We start from the raw sequence: 23,718 nt of genomic DNA on the forward strand, positions 1-23,718 counted from the left end.
GACTTAGATGAATAATGGAGGGGGAGGAATTCCATTAGAGGGAACAGAATGTGCAAATATATGAAAATAATGAAAGTGCTAATGAAACTGGAAAATTTGGAAACTTTTTTAAAGAATCTGGAAAATGTACCATAGAGGTGATAAAGTTGATCCTAATTGGCTTTACATGATACACTAAGTCACTTGTAAAGCCAAACAGATCAAGATTTGGCCATGAGAGGGGAAGCACCCGTCAGGTTATAGAAAAGTAGGGGAAGGCCCACCCCCCCCCCATCCCAGAGCCATACAACTCAGTCACTGACATCCCCTGGGTCTGCTCCAACCTCTACACCCTGGCCAAGGCAGATGACTCCTCAGCAGGGTGTAAGCTCTGCAGTGTGGGGTGAGAGAGAGTCCAGAAAGTGGGAGCTATTGCATTCCCTCAGGCTGGTGCCATCAAGAGAGGAATGCTAAACCCAAGAAAGATGGTGTCTGTGGTGTGGGAGAATGACTCAGCTCAGGGATTTTTGAAGCTGTCTCTTCAGCTGTCTCCCCAGAGCCACAAACCTCCGACTATCCTCACTCGACTCTATTCTGGTCCACCTTACCTCGCCAGAGCCCAGGGTGAGTGGCTGCGAATGAAATGTTGTGTGTTGGCTTTTTAAGAGGGCACTTATGTCTCTCGTGGACTCCTGTCTCATCCTGATGGACAGAATCCCTGCTGACTTTCACAGCTGGATGTTATGTGAGCACTTCTTCCTGGCTCTGGTGCTCTGGGCTGGGGAGCCCAGCAGGGGGTTGAGACCCCAGAGGGTGAACCTTTGCAGCTGAGATATCCCTCGGGACCTCAGCCGCAGCCTTTTTTCACATCTCCACACTTCCAACAGTCCCTGTGTGGGTTATTCTGTAAATCCGTGGTTATAACACTTCTCTTCAGCTGGTCTTCTGTTGGTTAGTCAGGATGATTGTCCTATAATTTAGTTGTGATTTCAGTTTGGTCCTGGGAGGAGGTGAGTGTACCTTTCACTTACTCTACCACCATCTTAAGGAGATTATTGGAATCTTCTTTTGAAAGACTGGATCCAGCTACTGCATAGTCACAATGATGAACTGGTTGACCTCTCGAGCTCTGGCCCAATATTATTTGTCTATGGCCCTACCTCTCCTTCATCCTTTATTCTTTGGTTATTATTGTGGTATTTTGAGTCCCTACTTAAATGTTTTCTATAATATTTGACTAATCTTATTTGTAGTCTTATACAGTGAAATTCTCTGGTGGCTCCCAGCAACAAATGAAATAAGACATGAATAGATCATTCATTTAAGATAGCATGTAATTAAATAAATATCAGAAAGAGTGTTTGACATTTATGATTAGCAAAAATATAAACTAAAACTAATTAAAATAATTTATATACTTTTTGAATTGGAAAGAAACTGCCTTAAGCTAGAATAATATTCAGAATTGTGGTAAATTGACTCATTTGAAACCAATTGATTAAAAATGAACACATATAGCCCAGCCGGCATGGCTCAGTAGTTGAGCATTGACCTATGAAACAGGAGGTCATGGTTCCATTCCCGGTCAGGGCACATGCCCAGGTTGCAGGCTCAGTCCCCAGTGGGGGGCATGCAGGAGGCAGCCAGTCAATGATTCTCTCTCATCATTGATCTTTCTATCTCTCTCTCCCTCTCCTTCCTCTCTGAAATCAATAAAAATATTTTTAAATGAACACATATAAATAGAAAATTTAAAAAGTGTCTACATTTTGACTTAGTAATATTGTTCCTAGGAATGTATCTGGTGATTAACAAATCAACTGAAGAAAAAAAAGATACATTTTTTGCAAAATTGCAGATAATAATAAAACAATACGTTAAATAAAAAGTAGGAGGAAAGAAGTATGATAACTTCAACTATATGACCAAAATATATACTTCTTTGTAAAGATTAGAACAGGCATGTCAAACTCAAAGGCTAACACGGGCCAAATAAACGAGGGATGTGGCTCACAGGTCACAAGTTTGACATACTGGGATTAGAAGATAAAAAATTGAGAAAAAAGTAGTGTGTTAGAGCATTGGGATTTAGGTTGCATTTTTAATGCTATTAATCCTATGATGACACTCCTCTACTTAAGTGCACAGAGCAATATTGATTTTATTTCTGGATTCTTTTGCTTATTTGATGCTGTGACTAAGTTCGTTCATCTAAGTTGACAATGATTTCTTACTGGGCTTTGGCAAGAAAATTGAATAAAGATGTTTTTTCCACTAAAGCAGAGAGGACAGCCCTCTCTTCAGGTAACCTTCATGTTCTGAAGAGGACAGCTTTTCATCTTCTGCTTCCCTCTGTTTATGCCATCTGGGAAAGAAGAAAACATAGCTTGGCCTTTGTCCAAGGTTTCAACATCACGGATACTGTGCTTCTCTCTTTCCTCCTATAATCCCAGGAAATTCACAAAACGGGCAACTGGTCCAACTTTCTACTAAAGAGCACCTATTGTTTGCCTAAACAAGGATTTCCAGAACCTATGGAAAAGTCTTGGTTAAAACTGAGCTGCAGGCCTTAGCATTATCAATTTAATTTGAACTCAGTAGGAAGGGCCCTGGCTACTGTAGCACCTAATTTGTTAAATGATGACTTGGAACTAAAATGTTGTGTCCTCCTGCCTTTCCTTTCAATAGCTAAACATAGGGTGTGCCAATCAGTTCAGCGGTGCTGCCCCAGTTCTTCTTCAGTACTCGCATGATGCTGGGATGTCCTGGTTTCTGGTGAAAGAAGGCTGTTACCCAGCTTCTGCAGGCAAAGGATGTGAAGGAAACGCCCGAGAATTGAGTGACCCCACCATGTATCACACTGGAGACTTTGAAGAATGGACGAGAATCACCATTGTTATTCCAAGGTCCCTTGCATCCAGGTAAAGTGACCTTTCTTATTATGTGCCATAGCCGCTGTTTCTTAGAAGTATATATTTATCTCCATGTTTTTATTTCATGCATCTTAATAACCTAAAAGAATTCATATAATCTAGCTTTATCTATTTAAGAAATGACTCTTGAGGAAAAGAATGCTGGAACGAAATTCCCAAAGTAGGGATGTGTGTCTGCGTGTGTGTGTGCACGTGTGCGTGTGCGCACGTGACACATTTACACTTGTGAAACAAATTCACTCACTCAGTCACTCATGTATTCATCTGTTCAACAAATATTTATTGACCACTGTTCTAAGCACTGGGAGTACAGCCATGAACAAACGATGTTAAAGGCTAAAAAGATTATAAGACATTATATCAGATTTCACTTTATATAGATTTTTGATAAATTAATGACTCCCTGTAAAGACAATTTGAAATATCTGCAATATAAATGATCCCTTTAAATGACTATTACAATAAATATTAAAACAATAGATCAAAAGATTAAAATTCAATTAACAGGAATGAGATCAAGCACTTCAAATGAATTTGCTTCATTCATAGGACAATAAATTTAACTCTTAGTTTCCTGGCAGCTCAGACAAAAGGGGAAAATATAGGATCATTTAGTTCTCATTGTTGGGTTAAAAAAAAGGAAGCATATACAGTCTGATTTTTTAAAAGATACACCTTTTCCATGTTCAGTATTGTAGGATAAATATATAGCATGTGTATATGTATGTATATATGTGTGTATATATATATATATATATATACACATATATACATACATATACACATGCTATATACACACATATCACACACACACACACACACACACACACACACACACACATATATATAATGTTTATGCCAGGTAGAGTTGGTAACATAGAGATCAGTATTTTTAACTATCACTTTATGAAAGATAAAGGAACATTCTTCAAGTAGACACTTTTTAATAGAATCTTAGAACATAGAATTAAATTGTGATCCAATCAAAGCATTTCTGTGTGGAGCTGAGGCAATACAGTAAGTGTATTTGCACTGCCTACTACAGATGTGGCTTAATATATGGTTGTCATACTCGTTAATGCCATTCAGCAATATATTTAGCTTGCTTCATTCCTAAAATATGTAAGATTGTGCTATCCCCATACTCCTTAAAGTTTGACATGGTCTGATGAAATATGAGTAAAATGAAGCATGTGACTTTAAGAGCCCATTGTACACTTTGTCATGTTCTCTGCTTCATGAAAGCATGTTTTAAGATGAAGCTTACACTAATTTGGGTCCCTGAGTGTCTACAAGAAGCAGACTTCCTTGCCAATGTATACTAGACATGTAGCATCATCAGGAAACAAGCTTTTGTTGAGCTAAGCCACTGAGATTGGGGGTTGTTTATTACCACAGCATAACTTTCCTCATCCTGACTGGCATAATGATAAAAGCTTAGCAATCTATAGGAGTGGCTTATTCGTAAAGTTCTTGGGGACTATTCTGTTTGTGAATTTTTCACCTAACTGATCATCAACTTTGCTCTGTATCATCTAGCTAAGTAAGCTGGTTGTGTTCTCTTAGATGTGTATCCCTGAAAAAATTACACCATAAACTTCAGTAGAAAAACTTCCCATCACAGTATCAGGCACTACATCAGGTCAAGGTATAGACATGGCTCCCTGCACATGGCTCCTCTTGATCCATAGGACTGTAAAAAGATGAATTATGTACCCCACCTATGTTCAACACTGGAAAGACAATGACCGGATAAACACAATAGACACTCCCACTAAAAAAATGAAAAAAAAGTAAAGAATGGGAAGCACATAGTAGCCACTGGTTGTAGGAATTCTGAAAGCCAGCAAGATACTTGTTACCTGCATCTCCTTCTTTCATGAACAATGTCCAGGACAAGAAAGGTTCCTTGATTAAGAGAGTTCTGTTCCCTAATCAGTTGTTCTTCCCAGCTGTTGATTCTACTCTCCAGGCTTCACCCTTTAAGACATCTTCCCTTTTCCATAAAAACATGCAGCTAAATAGCCATCTCATCCTGCTTTCTGCCCATCTCAAGCTGGGCATGCAGCCCTTGTACTCCTTACCTCCACCACTGCCTTTCTGTCTACATGCTTTTCTGAAACTGTGGCCCAACCACAGCTCTTTCTAAATATATAGGTGCAGCACTCTACGAAGTTGGGGAGCATGGGGGTGGGAGGTTGGGGGGTGGGGCATCTTTGCTGCAATGAGTAGAATATGAGGGTGCTGGAAGATATCACTAGAAAGTAGTCAACAGAATCAGAAGCCAAAAACACAAATCAGGCTTGAATCCCCAAAGCCAGATAATATACAGTGGCATCTGAAGCTGCAGTTTGTTTGATATTGGGTGAAATAATCCAACTGATAAAGCCACATGTGAGAAATAAGAGAAACTTGTCCTTAATATCACAAAGCAAGCCAATATTTTGAGGCTACCAATGTATCAATATTTTCTCGGACCTCAGCTTTTGGAAGAAGAAATATTGTTCATTAGAATCCAACTTCCTGGTTAATTTGAATACCATCCAGCTTATTGGTTGATGGCATTTCTGACGAAGAGCTCTCTACTAGAGAATAGTAAATATGTTTCTACTTTAACCCAAGTAAATGAGCTGTTGTTGTTCCTTCTGCAATATGTTAAACTCAGATATCTCCAAATACAGTGTTGGAAAGCTGAGAATTCTAAGTGTGAAAATTGTCAAAATTTGGAGCTATTTTTGTCACAAAGCAACATGCTTATAATACTAGTCGTTACTAGAACATTGCTCTTTCACAAATAATTCTAAGCTAATTTTCTCAAAAGGAGCAGTTTGTACTCATGTGAATTCTCTTGGTTCTTGCCTACAGAGGAGAGACATTGACTGTGGTAAATATGTGCTGGTACATCCCTCCTGACTCTCAGCAACACCCCCAACCATACAGTATGCCATGCAACCTGCTGTAGGTTCTTCATGCAGAATGCAAAAAAAAAAGTTGATCTATCTGGGAGGGCTAGAAATAGTTGCTTAGTAATCAGCAGAATGTCCCCTCCACCACCACCCACCACCTGTGCACCTCTGCACTGGACAAGCAGGTGCTCAGGAACCTTCCTTGTTTGAGAGGCAAATGCAACCTTCTCTGAAGTGTGGTAGTGGAAGAGGGTGTTGTAGAAACCAATTCTCCTGGCCACTCAGGCATCCTCCAAACAAAGGTAATTGATGAAGGGCACAAAGATAGAGTCTCATCTTTTATTTATTCCTTACCTGAGACATACAAAGGGGGAGTTTTGTTCAGTAATTCTTTTAGAACTATATTTTTATTGGCTTCAGAGAGGAAGGGGAGGGAAAGAGAGATAGAAATATCAATGATGAAAGAGAATCATTGATTAGCTGCCTCCTACACGCCCTCTCCTGGGGATTGAGCCCCCAACCCAGGCCTGTGCCCTTGACCAAGGACCCTTCAGTCACAGGCCTACGCTCTACCCACTGAACCAAACTGGCTAGGGCTGTTCAGTAATTTAAGTAGTCAAACCACACTATGGTTTATTTCTAGTAAAACTGCGTAAGATTAAATTCTGTGTTTTCCTCAATCGTTATTTCCTTCAGTTCTTTCCAGACCTTCCTGACTATCAGGTCAAAGGCCTCTATTACATGCTCCCATAGCTCAGTGTCCTGCTTAATGGTGATAGTTATCCGAGTGGCACATTCACATTTCTTTGTGCAGAGGTTCAATTAAGTCTCTGTCTCCTCACTCAACTGTGGGCTATGTGAAGGCAGGAACCAGGTAGGATTTCTGCTTCCCATTGTATCCCTGGCCCTGGCATGTTGTAGGCACTTGGTAAATGCTGGTTGAACGAAGGGATGTTGAATGAGGAATAAGAACAAGCAATAGGTGATTGTCTATTTTCAAGACACCTTTCTTTTTAAAATATGATTTCCAAAATAAATTCCATTCTGTTCGGCAAGAACTCATTGTTCTGAAGTCTACTGTGTCTCTCTGAAAAGGCACGACTAGCACATGCACACATGTGCACACATACATTAATGATCTTAATAATTTCAAAGCTGTATAGCCTCCCATATGCTAAGCGAAATATGCCAGTCAGAGAAAGACAAGTATCACATGATCTCACTCATATGTGGAATCTAATGAACAAAATAAACTCATGAACAAAGTAGATCCAGAGACACAGAAGCATGGAACAGACTGTCGGATCTCAGAGGGAAGATGGGGGTGGGTGGGTAGGAAGAGATCAACCAAAGAACTTGAATGCATATATGCATAACCCAGGAACACAGATAGTACTGAGGTGAAGGCCTGGGGAAGGGGGAGGGGGCGAGTTTCTCAATGGGAGAAAAAGGGGGACATATGTAATACTTTCAACAATAAAGGTTTAAATAAATGCAAACTATGTGGAATCTAGGCATTCTTATTAGCTTATTTTTGGCTGACTTATTTCCTCCCTTCTTATGGTCTCTCTATGATTATATTTTTTAGTAAACTTACTAGTTCTTCCTTTATTCCAGCAACCCAGAGGTTGCTAAATCACTTGTGCTCAATTCCAAGATTGCGCTCCTGAGAGGAGAACAGAATAGCAATAGGGATCAGGAAGCAGGCACAACTTGGAGAAATTGCAATGAAGCAAAGCTTGCCCACGTCGTGATCAGTGAAACAAACCTCTGTTGCTTTGATTTGTGCTTCCAACAAAAAAAACCAACTAGCAAAGATTAAAAGAAGGAAAAAAGGCCCCAGCTCTTGCCCTTTCACTCTGGAACATAGGTTTCCAGTGAGGACACTCAGCCATGATTCACCATGTCCTGGACTCACCCTATTAGTCATTTTGTTTTATTTAAATATGCCTTCGTTAATGCTGAGCTCCTGAGATCCTTCACCCTCTCAAATACCGAACAGCACACTGTGCTGCTTGGTTCTGTAGCAGCCTTAGGATCCACCAACAGGGGTGTCGCTTTCTCTCTGGCCGGACTAAACAGTGATTGTTCTTTATTATAATGAAAATTACAGGAATCCAAGAATCAAATAGATCAAGGCACTTCACTTGCCCTTTGTCCATTATCAAATTACCAAAGCTTCTAGAATTCCACCTAAAGGTAGGATTCTTCAACCTTCTGAATGCCTCTGGGCCTCGGTCTGAGGTTGCCCCTTCCATGAAGCAGAGATGCCCAGGTGGGAGAGCTTGGGTGGAGAAAAGAAGGTGTTCTTAACCCCTCTTTTTTTTATTTCCATGGAGTAGAAGCTATGGATCCATATGTCTCTGGATTTTATTATAGAAAAATTAAAAGAAAAGGCAAGTATGACTGACTTCTAATCAAATAGGACTTATATGATGGAATTGGTGTGTTTTCCTCTTTTATTATAGATACACAGCCTATATTTTGGAAGGGATACAGAGCCCTTAACATTTTCCTTCAGAGCAACTTTCAAAAGCTACTGTTCATCAATTCCATTTATTTCTTTTGAGAGGAAAAATCTCTTCACAGCCTAAATAACATTGCAACCCCAATGGGAGGGATGTTTCCAAGGTCCATGATTCTGCAACTGTATTTCCTTTTTTCTTTTCCTTTCTTCTTTCTTTTATTTTTGCTTTGTTTTTCTAATATTTAATTCAATTGTCTTTTACCTTTGAAAATAAGACCAATATATTTTGAATTAGCTCCAAAGAAAATAAGTGTTCGCTGAAGAATGTGTGTTAAGACTTTGTGTTAATAGATGAGTAACCTCTGAGCACTTTTACTCCTACTAAACAGCTCCATTGGTTACATTTTGCAAATTTGCCTAAAGTAGGTAACTTAAAACAATAAAGAAAAAACACACTGCTATGGTTTAGTGTTGCCAAATTAGCAAAGCTATTTGAAGAAGCAGAAAGAAATGCGTTCTGATGCTGACATATTATGTTCATAATAAAAGAGGGGAGAAGGAAACATCTTTGTCTACAGTTATCCTTAACAATCTTTATTGATCTCTAAGATTCTTTACCCTTTTTTACGGATTCACTCCAAAGTCTATAAATATTGGCAGCAAAATTAATTGAAATCTAGATAGCCTACAATCCATCTTTCCTTTTTGATATCAATAGAACTAAGGAAGAAAATATATTTTCCTGGTATGAAATTAAAGATGTGTGTAGGTTTCCAAATATTTAAAAAGAAAAGAGATGTGTTGAAAGGATTGAAAAGATTGGAAAGCAACTGGAACAAGTCTTAGTTTGGCGGCCTCGAGACTGTTATTGTGGGGGGAGGACTGGACAGCAGCCCAGCCCACTGGTGTCCCAGGGTTTTGAAGCACAGGGACCAGGTCCCTCCTTTGTTCATTGGCAGTTACCAGTGTTCACTGGCAGTCCAGCTGGTTGCTAAGAGTTCATAGAATGAGCGCCTTGGAGATCTGCAGATGAAAAGTGAAGAGGAAGGCAACAGGTGGGAACAGAGCTGTCAGTACAAACTTTATTCTTCACTATCAGAATCATGCCAGTAGCAAATAGCCAGAGTCCCTTATGTGTTCTAGCAAAGAGCTTTCATTTGATGGTTTCAAAAATTTCCAGGGAGCCTCTTACAATCTACAAGTAAAAACCTATACTGTGTTCCTGGACATCAAAAGTCTCCTGTACCTGATATTGAAATATTTATACTGAAGAAGAAATCAAGAAGTTTTGAGAAAGATCTGAGAGAGACACCTTATGAAGGTTGTGTCCAATCAAGCATACTTTCAAATACTAGTATATATTTAATTTTTCTTGAATTATTTTAACTGTCGTAGAGTCCAGTGCTTAGCAGTGAGACGTTGGTACAAGAACACATGTTGTTTTTCCCAACAGTAAGATCAGATTCCGCTGGATCCAGGAGAGCAGCTCACAGAAAAACGTGCCTGCCTTTGGTTTGGATGGAGTGTACATATCTGAACCTTGTCCCAGTTACTGCAGTGGCCATGGGGACTGCGTCTCAGGGGTGTGTTTCTGTGACCTGGGGTACACCGGTAAGGCCTCAGACAGGTGTCTGTTTGTAAAATGTGTATCTCTAGCTACTATATTTCATGATACTTCTTCTAAGGAAATGTATTCTAAATTTAATCTTCCTTAAGTCTTAATTGTAAGACTTTGCAACCCAAGCACATGAAATGCTAAAATATTTTGTAGTTTTGAGCTGCCTAAGGAAGAAAAATATAACACAAACTTTTTTATTGATTTTAGAGAGATGGGGAGAGAGAGACACACACACACATGCAGAGATTGATTTGACGTTCCACGTATTTATGCATTCATTGGTTGCTTCTTGTATGTGCACTGACGGGAGATTGAACCTGCAACCTTGGTATATTGGGATGACGTTCTAACTAACTGAGCTACCCAGCCAAAGCCAACACAAATTTTTATTAGTAATAACAGTAACAATTAACATTGTTTGAGTTCCTAATTCATGCTAGGCACTATAGTAAGTGCCTTTTATTTCATCTCACTTAATTCTAACAGTAAACCTGTGCCATAATATTGTTATTGTTCCTGTGTACATTTAAGGAAACTGAGGCACAGAGAGATTTAGTAATCTGACAAGGTTACACAGGTAGGATTGCTAGAGCTGGGCTTCAAAGCCTTGTAGTCTTTTTCTAAAACCCAGGCCCAAGATCTTAATCACTTGGCTGCAAGGACTCCCTGTGCTTTTTACATTTTTTTTTATAAGAAATGTAATTCTATACATTTAAAGTAACAATCAACTTATGAAATGATAAATCTAAGTCTACCAATAAGAACTTTACAAGAATAGTATTTTCTGACCACAGTCACCATTGAATGTTGTTATAAGCAAAAATAAAAAGGGAGCTGAGATTAAAGATAAAATTAAAGGGAAAATATTATAAGCATCAATACCTTTTTTAGAATTTTTCTCGGAGACAACTTTAAACAGATTCTTCTTAGCTGTTCAGTGCCCTGCCCTTCTGGAGTGTAACCAGGGGCAAACGTGTTGTTCAGGGGCCTTCCGTGGAGAGCACTGTCACCTGTGGCTTCAGGGTGGTTATCTAAAATCTGGATTAACTCCTCCCATTGGTCCTCTAACAGAAGGGCGACAGAGAAGCTAACTTTATTGTGGACAAAATCTATTCTCAGTTTGTACAAATCCTTTGAGTAGCAAGAGCCATGGAAATGTGTGGTTCCCAATGTCTCCCATTAAAATATAAACAATTATAGAGACAGAATAGTGTTTTTGAGGATGGTAGTGATGGCTGCATTTCAGTCATACAATTGTGAGATACAAATTTTCATTTGGTTTCTTTCTCCTAACACCTGTGCAAATGTTTCCTTGGCCCATGTGCTTGAATGTACCTTACAACATGAAAGGATTTCAATGAAACCTCTCTCCCATGTATTTCTTTTCTCGGAAGCCGCACAAGGAACCTGTGTGTCTAATGTGCCTAATCACAGTGAGATGTTCGATAGGTTTGAGGGGAAGCTCAGTTCTCTGTGGTACAAGATAACCGGAGGCCAGGTTGGAACGGGCTGTGGGACGCTTAACGACGGCAAATCCCTCTACTTCAATGGCCCGGGGAAAAGGGAAGCGCGGACTGTCCCTCTGGACACCAGGAATATCAGGTAAGTAGTTCACTGGTACACTTCTCCTTGAACATTGTATTTACCGTGTCATATGGTCTAATCTGAAACGTATTCTGTTTCAGGGTTCTGTTCTGTTATCGAGGTTTACATAATAATGTTTCTCTATATAGATTCTGATATGTAAAAATGAGGCATAACTTTAAGTCTGTAATAAAATGGGTAATTTCTACAAAATTTATACCACAACTTATTAATCAGTATACAGTCATCACCCAGCCTTGTATATCAGCTTGGTTTTCTAAACTTCTGCATTATTGTGAAGACCATTAGTATTATTTTTAACATATTCCAGGTAAAACAAAGATTTTTTTTCAACTTTAAATTTTGTGTCTGAAAATGATGCATCCCATTTATCTAAGTTTATTTGTTTTCACTTAACGAAAAGTGCTCCAGAATTTAAAATACCTAGGCTGACACCTACTGGTAAAATAAATAACTGCTTGGTTTTAAGGTCAAGTATCACACCTAAAATAAAACTGTGCAGCTTATAAATCAATTAGGTTATTTGAGAATTGGGAGGGGGAAAAATGAAGAAATGTTTGAAACTTCTAGACATTATTCTCACTAAAATCTGGAGCTCTGTGTCATACTTTCTGCTTTCAATCTCTTTCTCCTCGGAGTCCTTCTCCCAGGAGCCTGCCTGTCATGTAGACCCTCTCTCTTGGTTTACCGTGGACTGAGGCATAAAGTCATTCACACTGAGTGAGTGTCAGTTGTGAAAAATTAAACCGTCTAATTATCTGGCCCTAACAAATGTAGCATTCAGCTTCTTTAAAAAAACCACATTTCTTGCTTGACTAGTCATTGAAATTCTGTAGATGAACTGGATGCTGCCCTCTTGGATTTAGGTGTTGTTCTTGCATGGGATCCATGCCCGATTGTGGTACACAGTTTTAGGTGCCTCGTGCCACCAGCGCGGGTGGTGTTTGCTCGTTTAGCCTTGGCACTCCACTTATACTTCCTCTTCCGCTTGCGGTAGCTGCACCTGCCGCAGGTGGACTTCGGAAGGGACAGCCCTTGGAGCCACTGCGGCGGCACAGTGTCCTTTCCAACCAAGGATGTTTCCTTCGTCATCTTGCTTCTGTGGCCAAGACCAAAGAGCTCAGCTTCTTAATGTTAGATTTTATTTTTTCCTCATCTTGAGTTTCCAAGAACAGTATTCTCTTGATTTAAGGAACTCTCATTTCAGTGACTTCATTTCATTACATCAGCCTGTCGAAATAAAGTGGGGTTAAACTGTTTCCTTTAGTTTCGGTGGTTATTACAGAATAAAATTAATGTCATGTGAATTATTCTTTAATGGTTAGAGAATAACTTATTATATAATCTCTGTTGTTTCTGGTGGTCATATGCCCTTTATGTTTAAAACTTAAGAATTATAGGATTTTTGTGTGTGTCGTAAAGCAAAAGGTTAAATGTCTTCTGAATCCACCTATTTGTAAGTAACTTGGAGTTTTTTTTCCTTCCCAGACTCGTTCAGTTTTATATACAAATTGGAAGCAAAACGTCAGGCATTACCTGCATCAAACCAAGAGCTAGAAATGAAGGTAAGCTGCCATCTTTGATGGAAATTGCAGTTACTATTGGCAAATTAGTTCTTTTTCCTCCCAGAGTTGGTCCTGGATTTTGCAAACTGATCCGCTCCCTGAATCATTCCTTCTCCTCTCTTCTCCATCATTGAATGTGCAGCTGCATAGAGCCATGATCTCTAAGATTCCTCATGCAGATCCATAAGCCTGAAAAGCATCATGTCTGCTCTGGCTCAAAGCATATTTGTTTTAGGGAACCCTGATCATTTTATAACTTTCCACAGAGAGGAAAAAAAATAGCAGAGACTTTTACATTCGGCTCAGGGACTAGAAATGTGTTTGCATAGATCATTCTTGAATGCAGATCAAATGCTACTTTCTGCCCATAAACATTCTAGGGGTACTGGAATCATTGAATAGAAGAAGCAGTTCTTGGTAATAATGAACATTAACTTTGAACACACATTTTATATATATATGGCACTATTCCATGTGTTTTAACTGTGTTCATTTAATTCCTATCATACCCCTTTGCTATAAGTACTATTAGTAGTCCTATTTTACAGATGTAGAAGCTGAGGTACAAGGAATTCAAGTAACTTACCCAAGATCATGCAGTTAGTAAGTGGATGAACAGGGATTCAAGCCACTCACACTGGGTCCAGACCCTATGACTTAACCACCATGCTATACTGCCTCTCTCCTTGCCCAGACCTCTGCTCTCTCTAGGCATCTGTACCATCTTCTGCCTCAGTGATTCAGTTCTGAAAGAAATGCAGAAGGCTTGAAGCATGCAAGGTGGCCTTCAGGAGCTCTACAAAGATAATGAGGTTCCTTAAGGGACTCTGAATGTGAATTGGCTCCTAGCACAAAATCCTCCTCCAGTCCCTGATCTCATAAATGGCATGTGAAGAGTTTTACAGCTTCTAAGTTAGTTATTATCTCAAGCATGACTGTGTAAAACATGGTGGCTTGAACAGTACCCATTAGCCAGTAGACCTACTGATAGCTCTGTTCGTCAATTCTAAATGTCCTTGGCCCTATCAGCACACACTGAAAGCTTTTGTGACTTTTTCTGAGTATCTCAGTACTTTTAGTCTAGTAATTATCTAGATCACCTATTTACTGAAGCAGCAGTCTAGAAACTTTTATAGACCACTTTGTGTTCTCTAATCTCTTCAACAAGTGTTTATTAAGAGTTTGCTCTAAGCCTGACATTATTCCAGTGAGCTGCAGATACAGTGTCACCAAAAGACTGATTCATCAGTCACGATGAGCTGAGTTATGCTGCAATAACAAACAGCTCTCTAATCTCGGTTTTAAAAAAAAAAGAATTTCTCCTTTGTGCTACATGGATCCTCTGAGGGCCTCATTCCAGCACCCAGAATAATGAAGCAGCTGCTGGGTAGATTGTGGGTATTGTCAGCCATGTAGCAAAGGGAAAGAGAGAATGTGGTGACGGGGACAAGAAGTACAAACTACCATGTGCCAGGAGAGGAAGAACCAGTGTCCCACTACCGACCACAGCAGACTAAACCCCAGCCTGAAGGGCACATACATTCTAGTGAGAGGAGTTAGAAAATAAACAACAAAGAAAATAAATAAGCAAGATGTTAGATTGATGGGCTCAATGAAAATAGATAAGCCAATGAGATGGAAAGTAAACTTATGCAGGGGTAGATGTTGATTTAGATAGAAGGTGGGTGTTGGGGGGGGGGTGCGGTCCTGAGGAAGTGACGTTTAAATAGAAATGTAAAGGATGAGAAGGAGCCAGCCAGTTCAGGAACATTTTCCTGGCAGAAGAGACAGCAGGGGCCACGAGGTGGGAAAGAATTGTGGTATTGCAGGAGCAGAAAGAAGGGACTGTGGCTTGGGGCTCATAAAGGTTGGCGAGTGGTCTGTAATAAGGGACAGACAGGAGCTGGGTCACACAGGGTCTCGCTGGCCATGGTAAGGAGATGGGGTCTGAATCCATGTGTCATGGAGACCAACTGAAGGTTTTCCAGCCAACCAGCGGCATAATAGGATAAGTGTTTACAAGATCACCCTACAAACACTCTATGAAATTCAAAACAAATGAATATTTCCCAAGCACATGCCTGGCCCATGCAGAGATAGGAGCTTTGAGGAGTGAGAAAAAGACCAGGTCCTGTCCTCAGGACCTTGTTTTCTGGTTGGAGAGGTAGAGCATTTTGATGTTTTCTTTAAATCCTTATAATAAAATTGCTGTTTGAAAATAGTTTGTGGTTGGGATAGTGTAACAGTTATGACTCTTTTGAAAATTACTAGTCTGTACCCTATTCTTATATAAGCTACGAACAAACAAAACCTCTGACCAAAGTATCATAGGAAGCACCCACTCTTGATAGGCATTGGGCTCTCCTCTGTACAACCTCTGGTTACATGCCCATTGGGCAGATTCCCTCAGTGTCCCTTTAGGAAAGAACAACTTCTGCTCAGCTGCTCCTGAGCCATTTTCTTGAACTCACTGCTGGTCATGTAATTCACATCCCACAGGCATTTCTTAGCCTTTTACTAAAAAACTGGCTGTTAAAATGTAAATCTTTCTAAATCCTTGCACCAATCTTTTCTAGTGATGAAACCAAAGATTTTTTACTTACCCAAGCTGAAGCTCCAATTTACATATTTGGAATGAAAATCAAAATTAGGCTATATCCTATAAGACTGGGCAGAATGCAGATGGAGTTGTAATTTACAAAGAGAAATGTTTTACATGCTTTGAACGCTCGGTAGACAAGCAAAAATGGCTTGGTTTATTCAGATGTGCAGTGTGTTAGATGACACAGCTAATGAGGCTCAGCAGTTGATATAAAATATGGATATTGCTGTTTCCCCTCACTGCATTTCTCCACTCCTTTGTAACTTCTCTGGGAGGCATTTCTTCATTGTCCTTTGGCATTGGGGGTCCTCAGCTCTGCAGACTCTGTTGCTGCCTGAAGGTATGTATATGTGATTCTCCTGGAAAAGTAATGAGGAGAAAGGCAACAAGCAGAAACCAGATGGAGTGTGGGCTTCTTGAGCCAGACTTCTCCTATTTTAATGTACATCTGAATCCCTTCAGAGGCCTGTTCAGATGCTGGTCCCTAAATCACGTTACTCTGGTGATGGACAGAGGGACGTTGGGTAGATGGGATAAGTGAAGGGAAAGGGTGGCACAGAGAAAGGAAAGTAGAACCAACATTGGAGGGGTAGTGAGTTTTTCTGCTTTGCAATTTAATAATTTGACTTTATTCAGACTTCGGTGACCAAGGTCTGACAAAATGTGAAGAGCCAGTAAAGGATCCTTCTGCTTAACAGAATTTGAAACTGGGCCTCGCTCACCGCCTGGTGCTTTGGCAGAAAAGAGCACTACTTGATTTTGTGATGGGGAGATTGAGCTATTTCTTCTGAGTGTATAATAATGATATGAGACTGTAATATTCAGGACAGAATCTGAAATTCAAATACATAATCTGGAGTGGATTTTTATGTTCCCCTTACCAGCCTACTCATTGTTCATACAACTTGAGTGGTCTTTAAAAGAGCTTATGTATTTTTTTTTCTCCATTTCCGGGGAGGTGGTGCATTAGAAACTGTCAAGGAATTGATGAGCCTTCAGGTCTACTAATTCATTCCTTGGAAGTTAGATGAATGTGCCCTCATTCCATGAGTCGCAATTTGAAGTTTCTGCTGCAGCCTTGCCATTTAAAAAATACTGTTCGTTGCCTCGTTTGCCTCTAGGAAAGCTTTCCAAGTAACTGGATTTATGTCTTTTAACTCAGGGCTTATCGTTCAGTATTCAAATGACAATGGAATACTCTGGCATTTGCTTCGCGAGTTGGACTTCATGTCATTTCTGGAACCACAGATCATTTCCATTGACCTGCCACGGGAGGCAAAGACACCTGCTACAGCTTTTCGATGGTGGCAACCCCAACATGGCAAGTTACTGCTCACCCCAACTTTCCTGGTAGCATTTAGGACTTATGGTTAAAGCCACATTGTATTGTGTGTTTCTTAATTTGCAGTCAATTTCTAGACAATTTGATTTAAAAGCACGGTCATAAAGATATGTATATTGTATATAATGAACCTTCTGTGACTGCCTTTATTCATCTGATTCCAGGGAAGCATTCAGCCCAGTGGGCCTTGGATGATGTCCTTATAGGAATGAATGACAGCTCTCAAACTGGGTTCCAAGACAAATTTGATGGCTCTATAGATTTGCAAGCCAACTGGTATCGAATCCAAGGAGGTCAAGTCGACATTGACTGTCTCTCTATGGATACTGCTCTGATATTCACTGAAAACATAGGTATATATTTTCATCAGATAAAGGGAGAGTATTTAATTAACTAAAGGACTAAATTAACTAAAAATCAAGAGGAGATTCTCTAATGCAAAACTGTTGCATAACTGCCTGTGCTGAGGGAGGCTCCTGGAAAAAAAATACAGTTGTATTGTCCTCTAATATAACTTGGTGGCCCAATGACAGTTCTTGTTAGAACTCTCACAGAGCATGCAGAATATGACTGAGGTTTCTTAAAAGAAGGGCAAAATATATCTAGCTGAAGACATTCCTTTGTTTCATAATTTGCAGAATTACAGACTTAAGGCTCTATATTCACCCTTCTCAAGACCAGTTAGCAGCCTTCCATGTTTTCGAGTCTATGCTAATCAAATACTAGTAAAAATACCACCGAAGAATGAGGCACGAAGGATAAGACATGATTTTCATTTGCTGCTGAAAGTGTCTGTGACCCGCATATGCCAAATAAGAAAAGAGAGCACAATTATATGCTGCCCATTAAACTTTTCCTTTCGTGTAGGAAAACCTCGTTATGCAGAGACCTGGGACTTTCATGTGTCATCGTCGACCTTCTTACAGTTTGACATGAGCATGGGCTGTAGCAAGCCCTTCAGCGACTCCCACAGCGTCCAGCTCCAGTATTCTCTGAACAATGGCAGGGACTGGCATCTTGTCACGGAAGAGTGTGTCCCTCCAACCATTGGCTGTCTGCACTACACAGAAAGTTCAATTTACACCTCGGAAAGATTCCAGAATTGGAAGCGGATCACTGTCTACCTTCCACTCGCCACCATGTGAGAATTGTCATTTGGCTGCATGGCAGAACTTCCTTTAGGTTTCTGTCACCTAATTTGAAAATAATTGTGATTCCACTTGGCAATGCTGTTACTTTCTCATGATGATTATGCACAGAATGTGCCAGGAAGAAAAGTGTAAGGTGCTTTGGGCTGCGGTTTTTAATGTGGTGAGGAGTTCCGAAAGTTTGTCAAGGCTGAATTTTTCTGCTCCTCAGCCCCGTGAAGGCTGCCCATCAGATTCCATTTTTAAACTGTTGTAAAAATAAGTATCTTCCAAATAAACAGGCAGCTACTTATTCACATTAAGCAGTAAGTGAAATCATCGCATATGATGGAAGAGCCTCAGTTGTTAGTTTGTGGGTTTTTTTTACTTTCAAAACCACAATAAAATGCTCATATTATTTTACATCTTTCTTCCCCTCCCCAGCATTTCGGATCACATTTAAGAGTTGTTTTGGGGCTTATAACAGGCTCCCACTTCCGTGGTTTAGGCATTTAGATGTTTTAGGATCTTTCTAGGAACTAAGGTGTACTGTGGTGGCTGGTTGGACATTGTGCCATCTGGAACTGCTCCCCCCAGAGCCCTGTCTCCCTCCTCCACGCCCCCCCCCACCCCTGCCCCCTCCCCCCCCTGCTCTGTTCTGAATTGCAAGCAAGTTGGCCTGTATAGGCTGCAAGTGCCAGCCTCTGTACCTGCTGGCTTCCTGATAGATTTAGACAGTGGCAGACACTGGCAAGAGATTGGAGGGTGGAACCAGAGATAAACCAGGATATTCCTCCCTCTCCCTTTCTGCCTCAAGTGCATGTTGGCCAACTTCAGTGGCTCCAGCTCTTCCCAGGTGGCCCTTCATGTGCCCTTGACCTGTGGACACCAACAACAATGTCTCCTGCCTGTGTCCCTCCAACTTTGGACTTGTAGAGGCTTCCTGACTTTGATAACCTCTGGTTTCCTCACTACCCCTGTTGGCTTCTCAGCTCTACCACTAACTATGCATACAGTTCCTTGCATCAAATTCTGTTTGTATTAAATACTTATAGTGGTTTTTGTTTTCCTGGTTCAATTTTGATTAATAGAAGCATAACCAAATGGCAGAAAAACACCACAGGAAACTAAAGCATTTGGTATTGAACCTAAAATCATATCTTATGGACCCCAGAGCTTTACAGGATGCTTCCTTGTGTCTCATTTGTTCACTTTGTTTTATTCAACAAGCATTTGTTGAATCTCTGTTGAGTTTTAGACCTCTAACACAACACAAATAGGCTGATGCCAGGACACAAATACATTATTCGGGATAACAGACTTCTAAGCAGTTTATGATATAAAATTCTAACAGGTAATACACAGAGATATTATTGGAGCACAGGGAGGTAATACTTAACTCAGTTTGGGGAGAACAGAGGGAGCTTTCTGGAGGAGCTGATGTCTGAGCTGAGTCTTGCCCAAGCACAGAGGGCCTGCTGGAGGGCATGTTTGCTGTTGAAAACCTAAACAAAATCCCAGACACCAGAGAGTTTCATGGGGAAATTCAAGGATTCAGTGCTGCCAGAGTATAATTGTGAGGCAAGAAATAGGGGAAGATAAGACAAGGGAAGAGGGCAGATAATGAAGGAACCACATGTGTCAGGACCAATGAAGCTCAAAGGAGCTTCCACTTACTGTCTCATAAACCCTTTAGGGACCATAGAGCAGGGACCTCATGGCAAGAACTTTGCACGATTCCAATCTTTCCCCGTGTCTGTCACCCTGGGTCCCCTTCCCAGTACTGGATGGCAGTGAACGTCTGAGAACAAAAACTAAAATTCTGCATATGGTTCAAACACAAAATAAACCCATAGTTCAAAATAACTCTCCCACCTCACACATGTTCGAAGCCTCTTGCATGAAAAAAAAAATGGTGAAATATTTTAAAAGCCTGTTTAATACTTTCTTGTTTATAGTGTAAGAGGAAATAGTATCCAATACTTGGTATGAAAATCAAGTGTCTTAAAGAAGAGGGAACTGGAACCCGGAGGAGAGTACTTTAAGTAAATGGAGAATTGCAGTAAATGTTCTCATGCTCTCCAGGTTTCTTGTCGAACTAAGTGTGTTTTCTTTGCTTAGATCTCCCAGGACGCGGTTCAGATGGATTCAGGCCAACTACACTGTGGGAGGCGACACCTGGGCTATTGACAATGTGGTGCTGGCCTCAGGGTGCCCGTGGATGTGCTCGGGACGAGGGACTTGTGATGCTGGACGCTGTGTGTAAGTTAACACTGGCAGTTCCTCTTCTGGGAATACAAAAATAAACATGGCTTCTTAAACTCAGGACAAATAATGCCTTTTCTCCACTCGTTTTTTTCTTAGGTGTGACCGGGGCTTTGGTGGAACCTACTGCGTTCCTGTCGTTCCTCTGCCCTCCATTCTTAAAGATGATTTCAACGGGAACTTACATCCAGACCTTTGGCCAGAAGTGTACGGTGCAGAGAGGGGGAATCTGAATGGGGAAACCATCAAATCCGGAACATCTCTCATTTTTAAAGGGGTCAGATAACACTCTACTTCTCCATACTGCTACTGAAATTCCTTTCGTCACGCTCCGCTCCGCACAGATGCATTTCTGAATCTGTTCAGATGATGTGTTTTATACATAATTATTGTCTCCTCGCCTAAACTGTGTTTCCTCTGCTATTCAGCATATTATTTATGACCACTTAGGCATAAAATTTTTCCTCCACTTTGGTAACCATATTTTTTTACTTTCTTCTTGAATCATAGATATACAAATTAAACAGATGCAATTTCTAGAATTTTCACTTCTGGAATGTAACACTTTATTATTGTCGATTTAATTTGCAATATTTTAAAATAGTTTTTTAATATATTTTTATTGATTTAAAAGAGGAAGGGAGAGGGAGAACAAGATAGAAACATCAATGAGAGAATCATTGATCGGCTGCTCCTGTATGCCCCCTATTGGGGATCAAGCCCATAAACCGTGCATGTGCCCTGACCAGGAATGGAACCCTGACCTCCTGGTTCATATGTCGATGCTCAACCGCTGAGCCAAACTGGCCGGGCTAAAATAATTTTGTGAAAAGTCTTTGCTTTTTCTTTCCTTTTGCCCCCACCAATAGAACCATTTTTTCACTAAGAAACCAAACATTTAAGTCAAGTTAAATAGCATTCTCAAGCATTGTTAGTATTTTTTCTATTTCATCCTAGATATCTGGTTAGAGAAATGTCAGGCGATTGTGTGAAGCTCCGTGCTGAGCTGGCACATCTGCGATGTGAACCCATGCTTTATCGAGTCTCTCCCAGCATGGGGAAACCAGCTAATCTAGGTGTGCAAATGAAATCTTTAACAGAAATCTGCATGGGTTTCTGTACAACCTTAATGATTAACACCTAACACTTGAAAATTAGACACCCCGGAACTTTTTCAATTATAGCTAATAGGTGCTGCCTATCCTCCTTGTTTGAATTTAGAACTTTCTTGAGTTTTGGATGAGATAGAAAAAAATGCTTAGGAGTCTGAGACTTACACCCTAAGAGTTATGAGGAACCAAAGAAATTGAGGTAGAACTACTGGGTTTTGTTGTGTGTGGGAGGGGGGGAGAGGGGGATTGGGGTTTAGTCTTGTCTAAGGCTTTAGCTCTCATTACCACTAGCTCACTTCTGATCCATTTGAAACTGTTGACAGGATAAAAAATGAGAAGCCCTGTCACCTTTCATAATTCAAATATCTTTCCCTGGTAAATTGTTAAGCAGTAGAATTAACCTGGTCCCTAGACCCGATAAAGGAGGAAGACATATAGTCTTTTATGTTTTCCCTTTAGCCACCCAAATGCAAGAGCAGCCAAGCATTATATGTATTAGACATATTATCCATCAGCTCAGCAAGATGTAGTGAGGGCTTAGCGTGTGCCATTCAGTAGGTTGTAGTTTGACCTAGAAAGGCATTCTTTCATGAAAAAAGAAATGATAGTCTCTTTTTAATGTTTATAGATTCAGGAATTGTATCAGTTAAAATAGCTTGTTGTATGCAAAAGAATTTCTCGCATTTAGCACAAATGGATTACTGAACCTGGAAAAACGATGACAAAAGAAAAATATCTACTGGTACATGAACTAGAATATATGCAGAACCCAAGCCTGACCGATTCACCATGTAATTATCAATGTCAAGTGCTGGACTATAAACAAATACTACAAATATAAAAGGAAGATATTTACATATTACAGATCATACCCACTTTCAACAAAATTGCTCTTACAAAGTGAAGTATAAAATTAGACACCCTGGAACTTTTTCAATTATATGGAACAACTTACTAGTATACCTACATTCCATAATAAAAGGGGAAGGGTAGTTGTAGTCCTTTTTCTTAATACCAGCAAGGGATATGTATTAGTTGGATCTATTAACTAACCACCTCAAAGCTTTTTCTTTTTTTAATATATTTTATTGATTTTTTTACAGAGAGGAAGGGAGAGAGAGAGAGAGTTAGAAACATCAATGAGAGAGACACATCGATCAGCTGCCTCCTTCACACCCCCTACTGGGAATGTGCCCGCAACCAAGGTATATGCCCTTGACTGAAATCGAACCTGAGACCCTTCAGTCCACAGGCCGATGCTCTATCCACTGAGCCAAACCAGTTAGGGCAAAGCCTTTTCATTACAAGACACCTTCCCCCATAACTGCCACCTTCACATGCCATCAAGTGGCAAAAACATCCAAGCTTTAGTGCTTGCTAGTGTATGAGGGAGGGTGTAATGACCTTGACTCAGTAAGAACAGGCATTGATTCAATGTCACAGGCTGAGTAAGGCAGTGAGTTATTAGGATAAAAGAAAAACGACGACTGGAAATATAAGGCTTGTTACATGACAACCTTCAATCCTGGAAGTTTGAATCTATGCTTTGTGAAGTTCAAGGATGCGTTTAAATGCAGTTGCGTTTTCATACAACATCAAATAATTCTCAAATTCTAAATTTAATATTATGTGGATTTCTTCTCCTTAAACCAAAAGATGATTTAATCAACAAAACACTGGTGCCTGGTCAGTGTGGCTCAGTGGTTGGGCGTCAACCTATGAACCAGGAGGTCACAGTTCGATCCTGGTCAGGGCACATGCCCAGTAGGGGATGTGCAGGAGGCAGTCAATCAGTGATTCCCTCTTATCATTGATGTTTCTAACTCTCTCTCCCTTCCTCTCTAAAATCAATAATAATATTTTTAAATTTAAAAAATCAACACTGCTTTCAAAATATTTTTAAATTTAAAAAAATCAACACTGGTATCTTAGGAAGGATGGAGGATAAGTTTCAGAATCTGACCTGTCTGGGTTCAAATCCTGTCACCACCACTTATAAACTGTTACTGTCCCTCTGAGTATCATTTTTACCTGCAACATGAAGAGAGTAACATCGTCCCCTTAGGAGTCCTAAGGGCTTTAAATGAGAGGTGTCAGTTTTATTTTTTTTAAATATATTTTTATTGATTTTTTGCAGAGAGGAAGGGAGAGGGATAGAGAGTTAGAAATATCGATGAGAGAGAAACATCGATCAGCT

The 23,718-nt window shown here is 40.2% G+C and overlaps 1 protein-coding gene across 1 annotated transcript in view; it reads left to right on the plus strand.

Moving 5' to 3' along the window:
- The window catches only part of RELN (reelin), a 475,654-nt gene that overhangs the window by 377,309 nt on the left and 74,627 nt on the right, over positions 1-23,718 (plus strand). The window contains exons 33-41 of the mRNA XM_005862985.2: positions 2,668-2,900; positions 9,739-9,896; positions 11,298-11,505; positions 12,997-13,073; positions 16,838-16,996; positions 17,182-17,370; positions 17,885-18,158; positions 20,266-20,406; positions 20,509-20,686. Coding sequence (XP_005863047.1) covers positions 2,668-2,900; positions 9,739-9,896; positions 11,298-11,505; positions 12,997-13,073; positions 16,838-16,996; positions 17,182-17,370; positions 17,885-18,158; positions 20,266-20,406; positions 20,509-20,686 — 1,617 coding nt within the window. The remainder of the gene's footprint in view (positions 1-2,667; positions 2,901-9,738; positions 9,897-11,297; positions 11,506-12,996; positions 13,074-16,837; positions 16,997-17,181; positions 17,371-17,884; positions 18,159-20,265; positions 20,407-20,508; positions 20,687-23,718) is intronic.

Source organism: Myotis brandtii, unplaced genomic scaffold (assembly GCF_000412655.1).
Source record: "Myotis brandtii unplaced genomic scaffold, ASM41265v1 scaffold17, whole genome shotgun sequence".
Taxonomy (NCBI): Eukaryota; Metazoa; Chordata; class Mammalia; order Chiroptera; family Vespertilionidae; genus Myotis; species Myotis brandtii.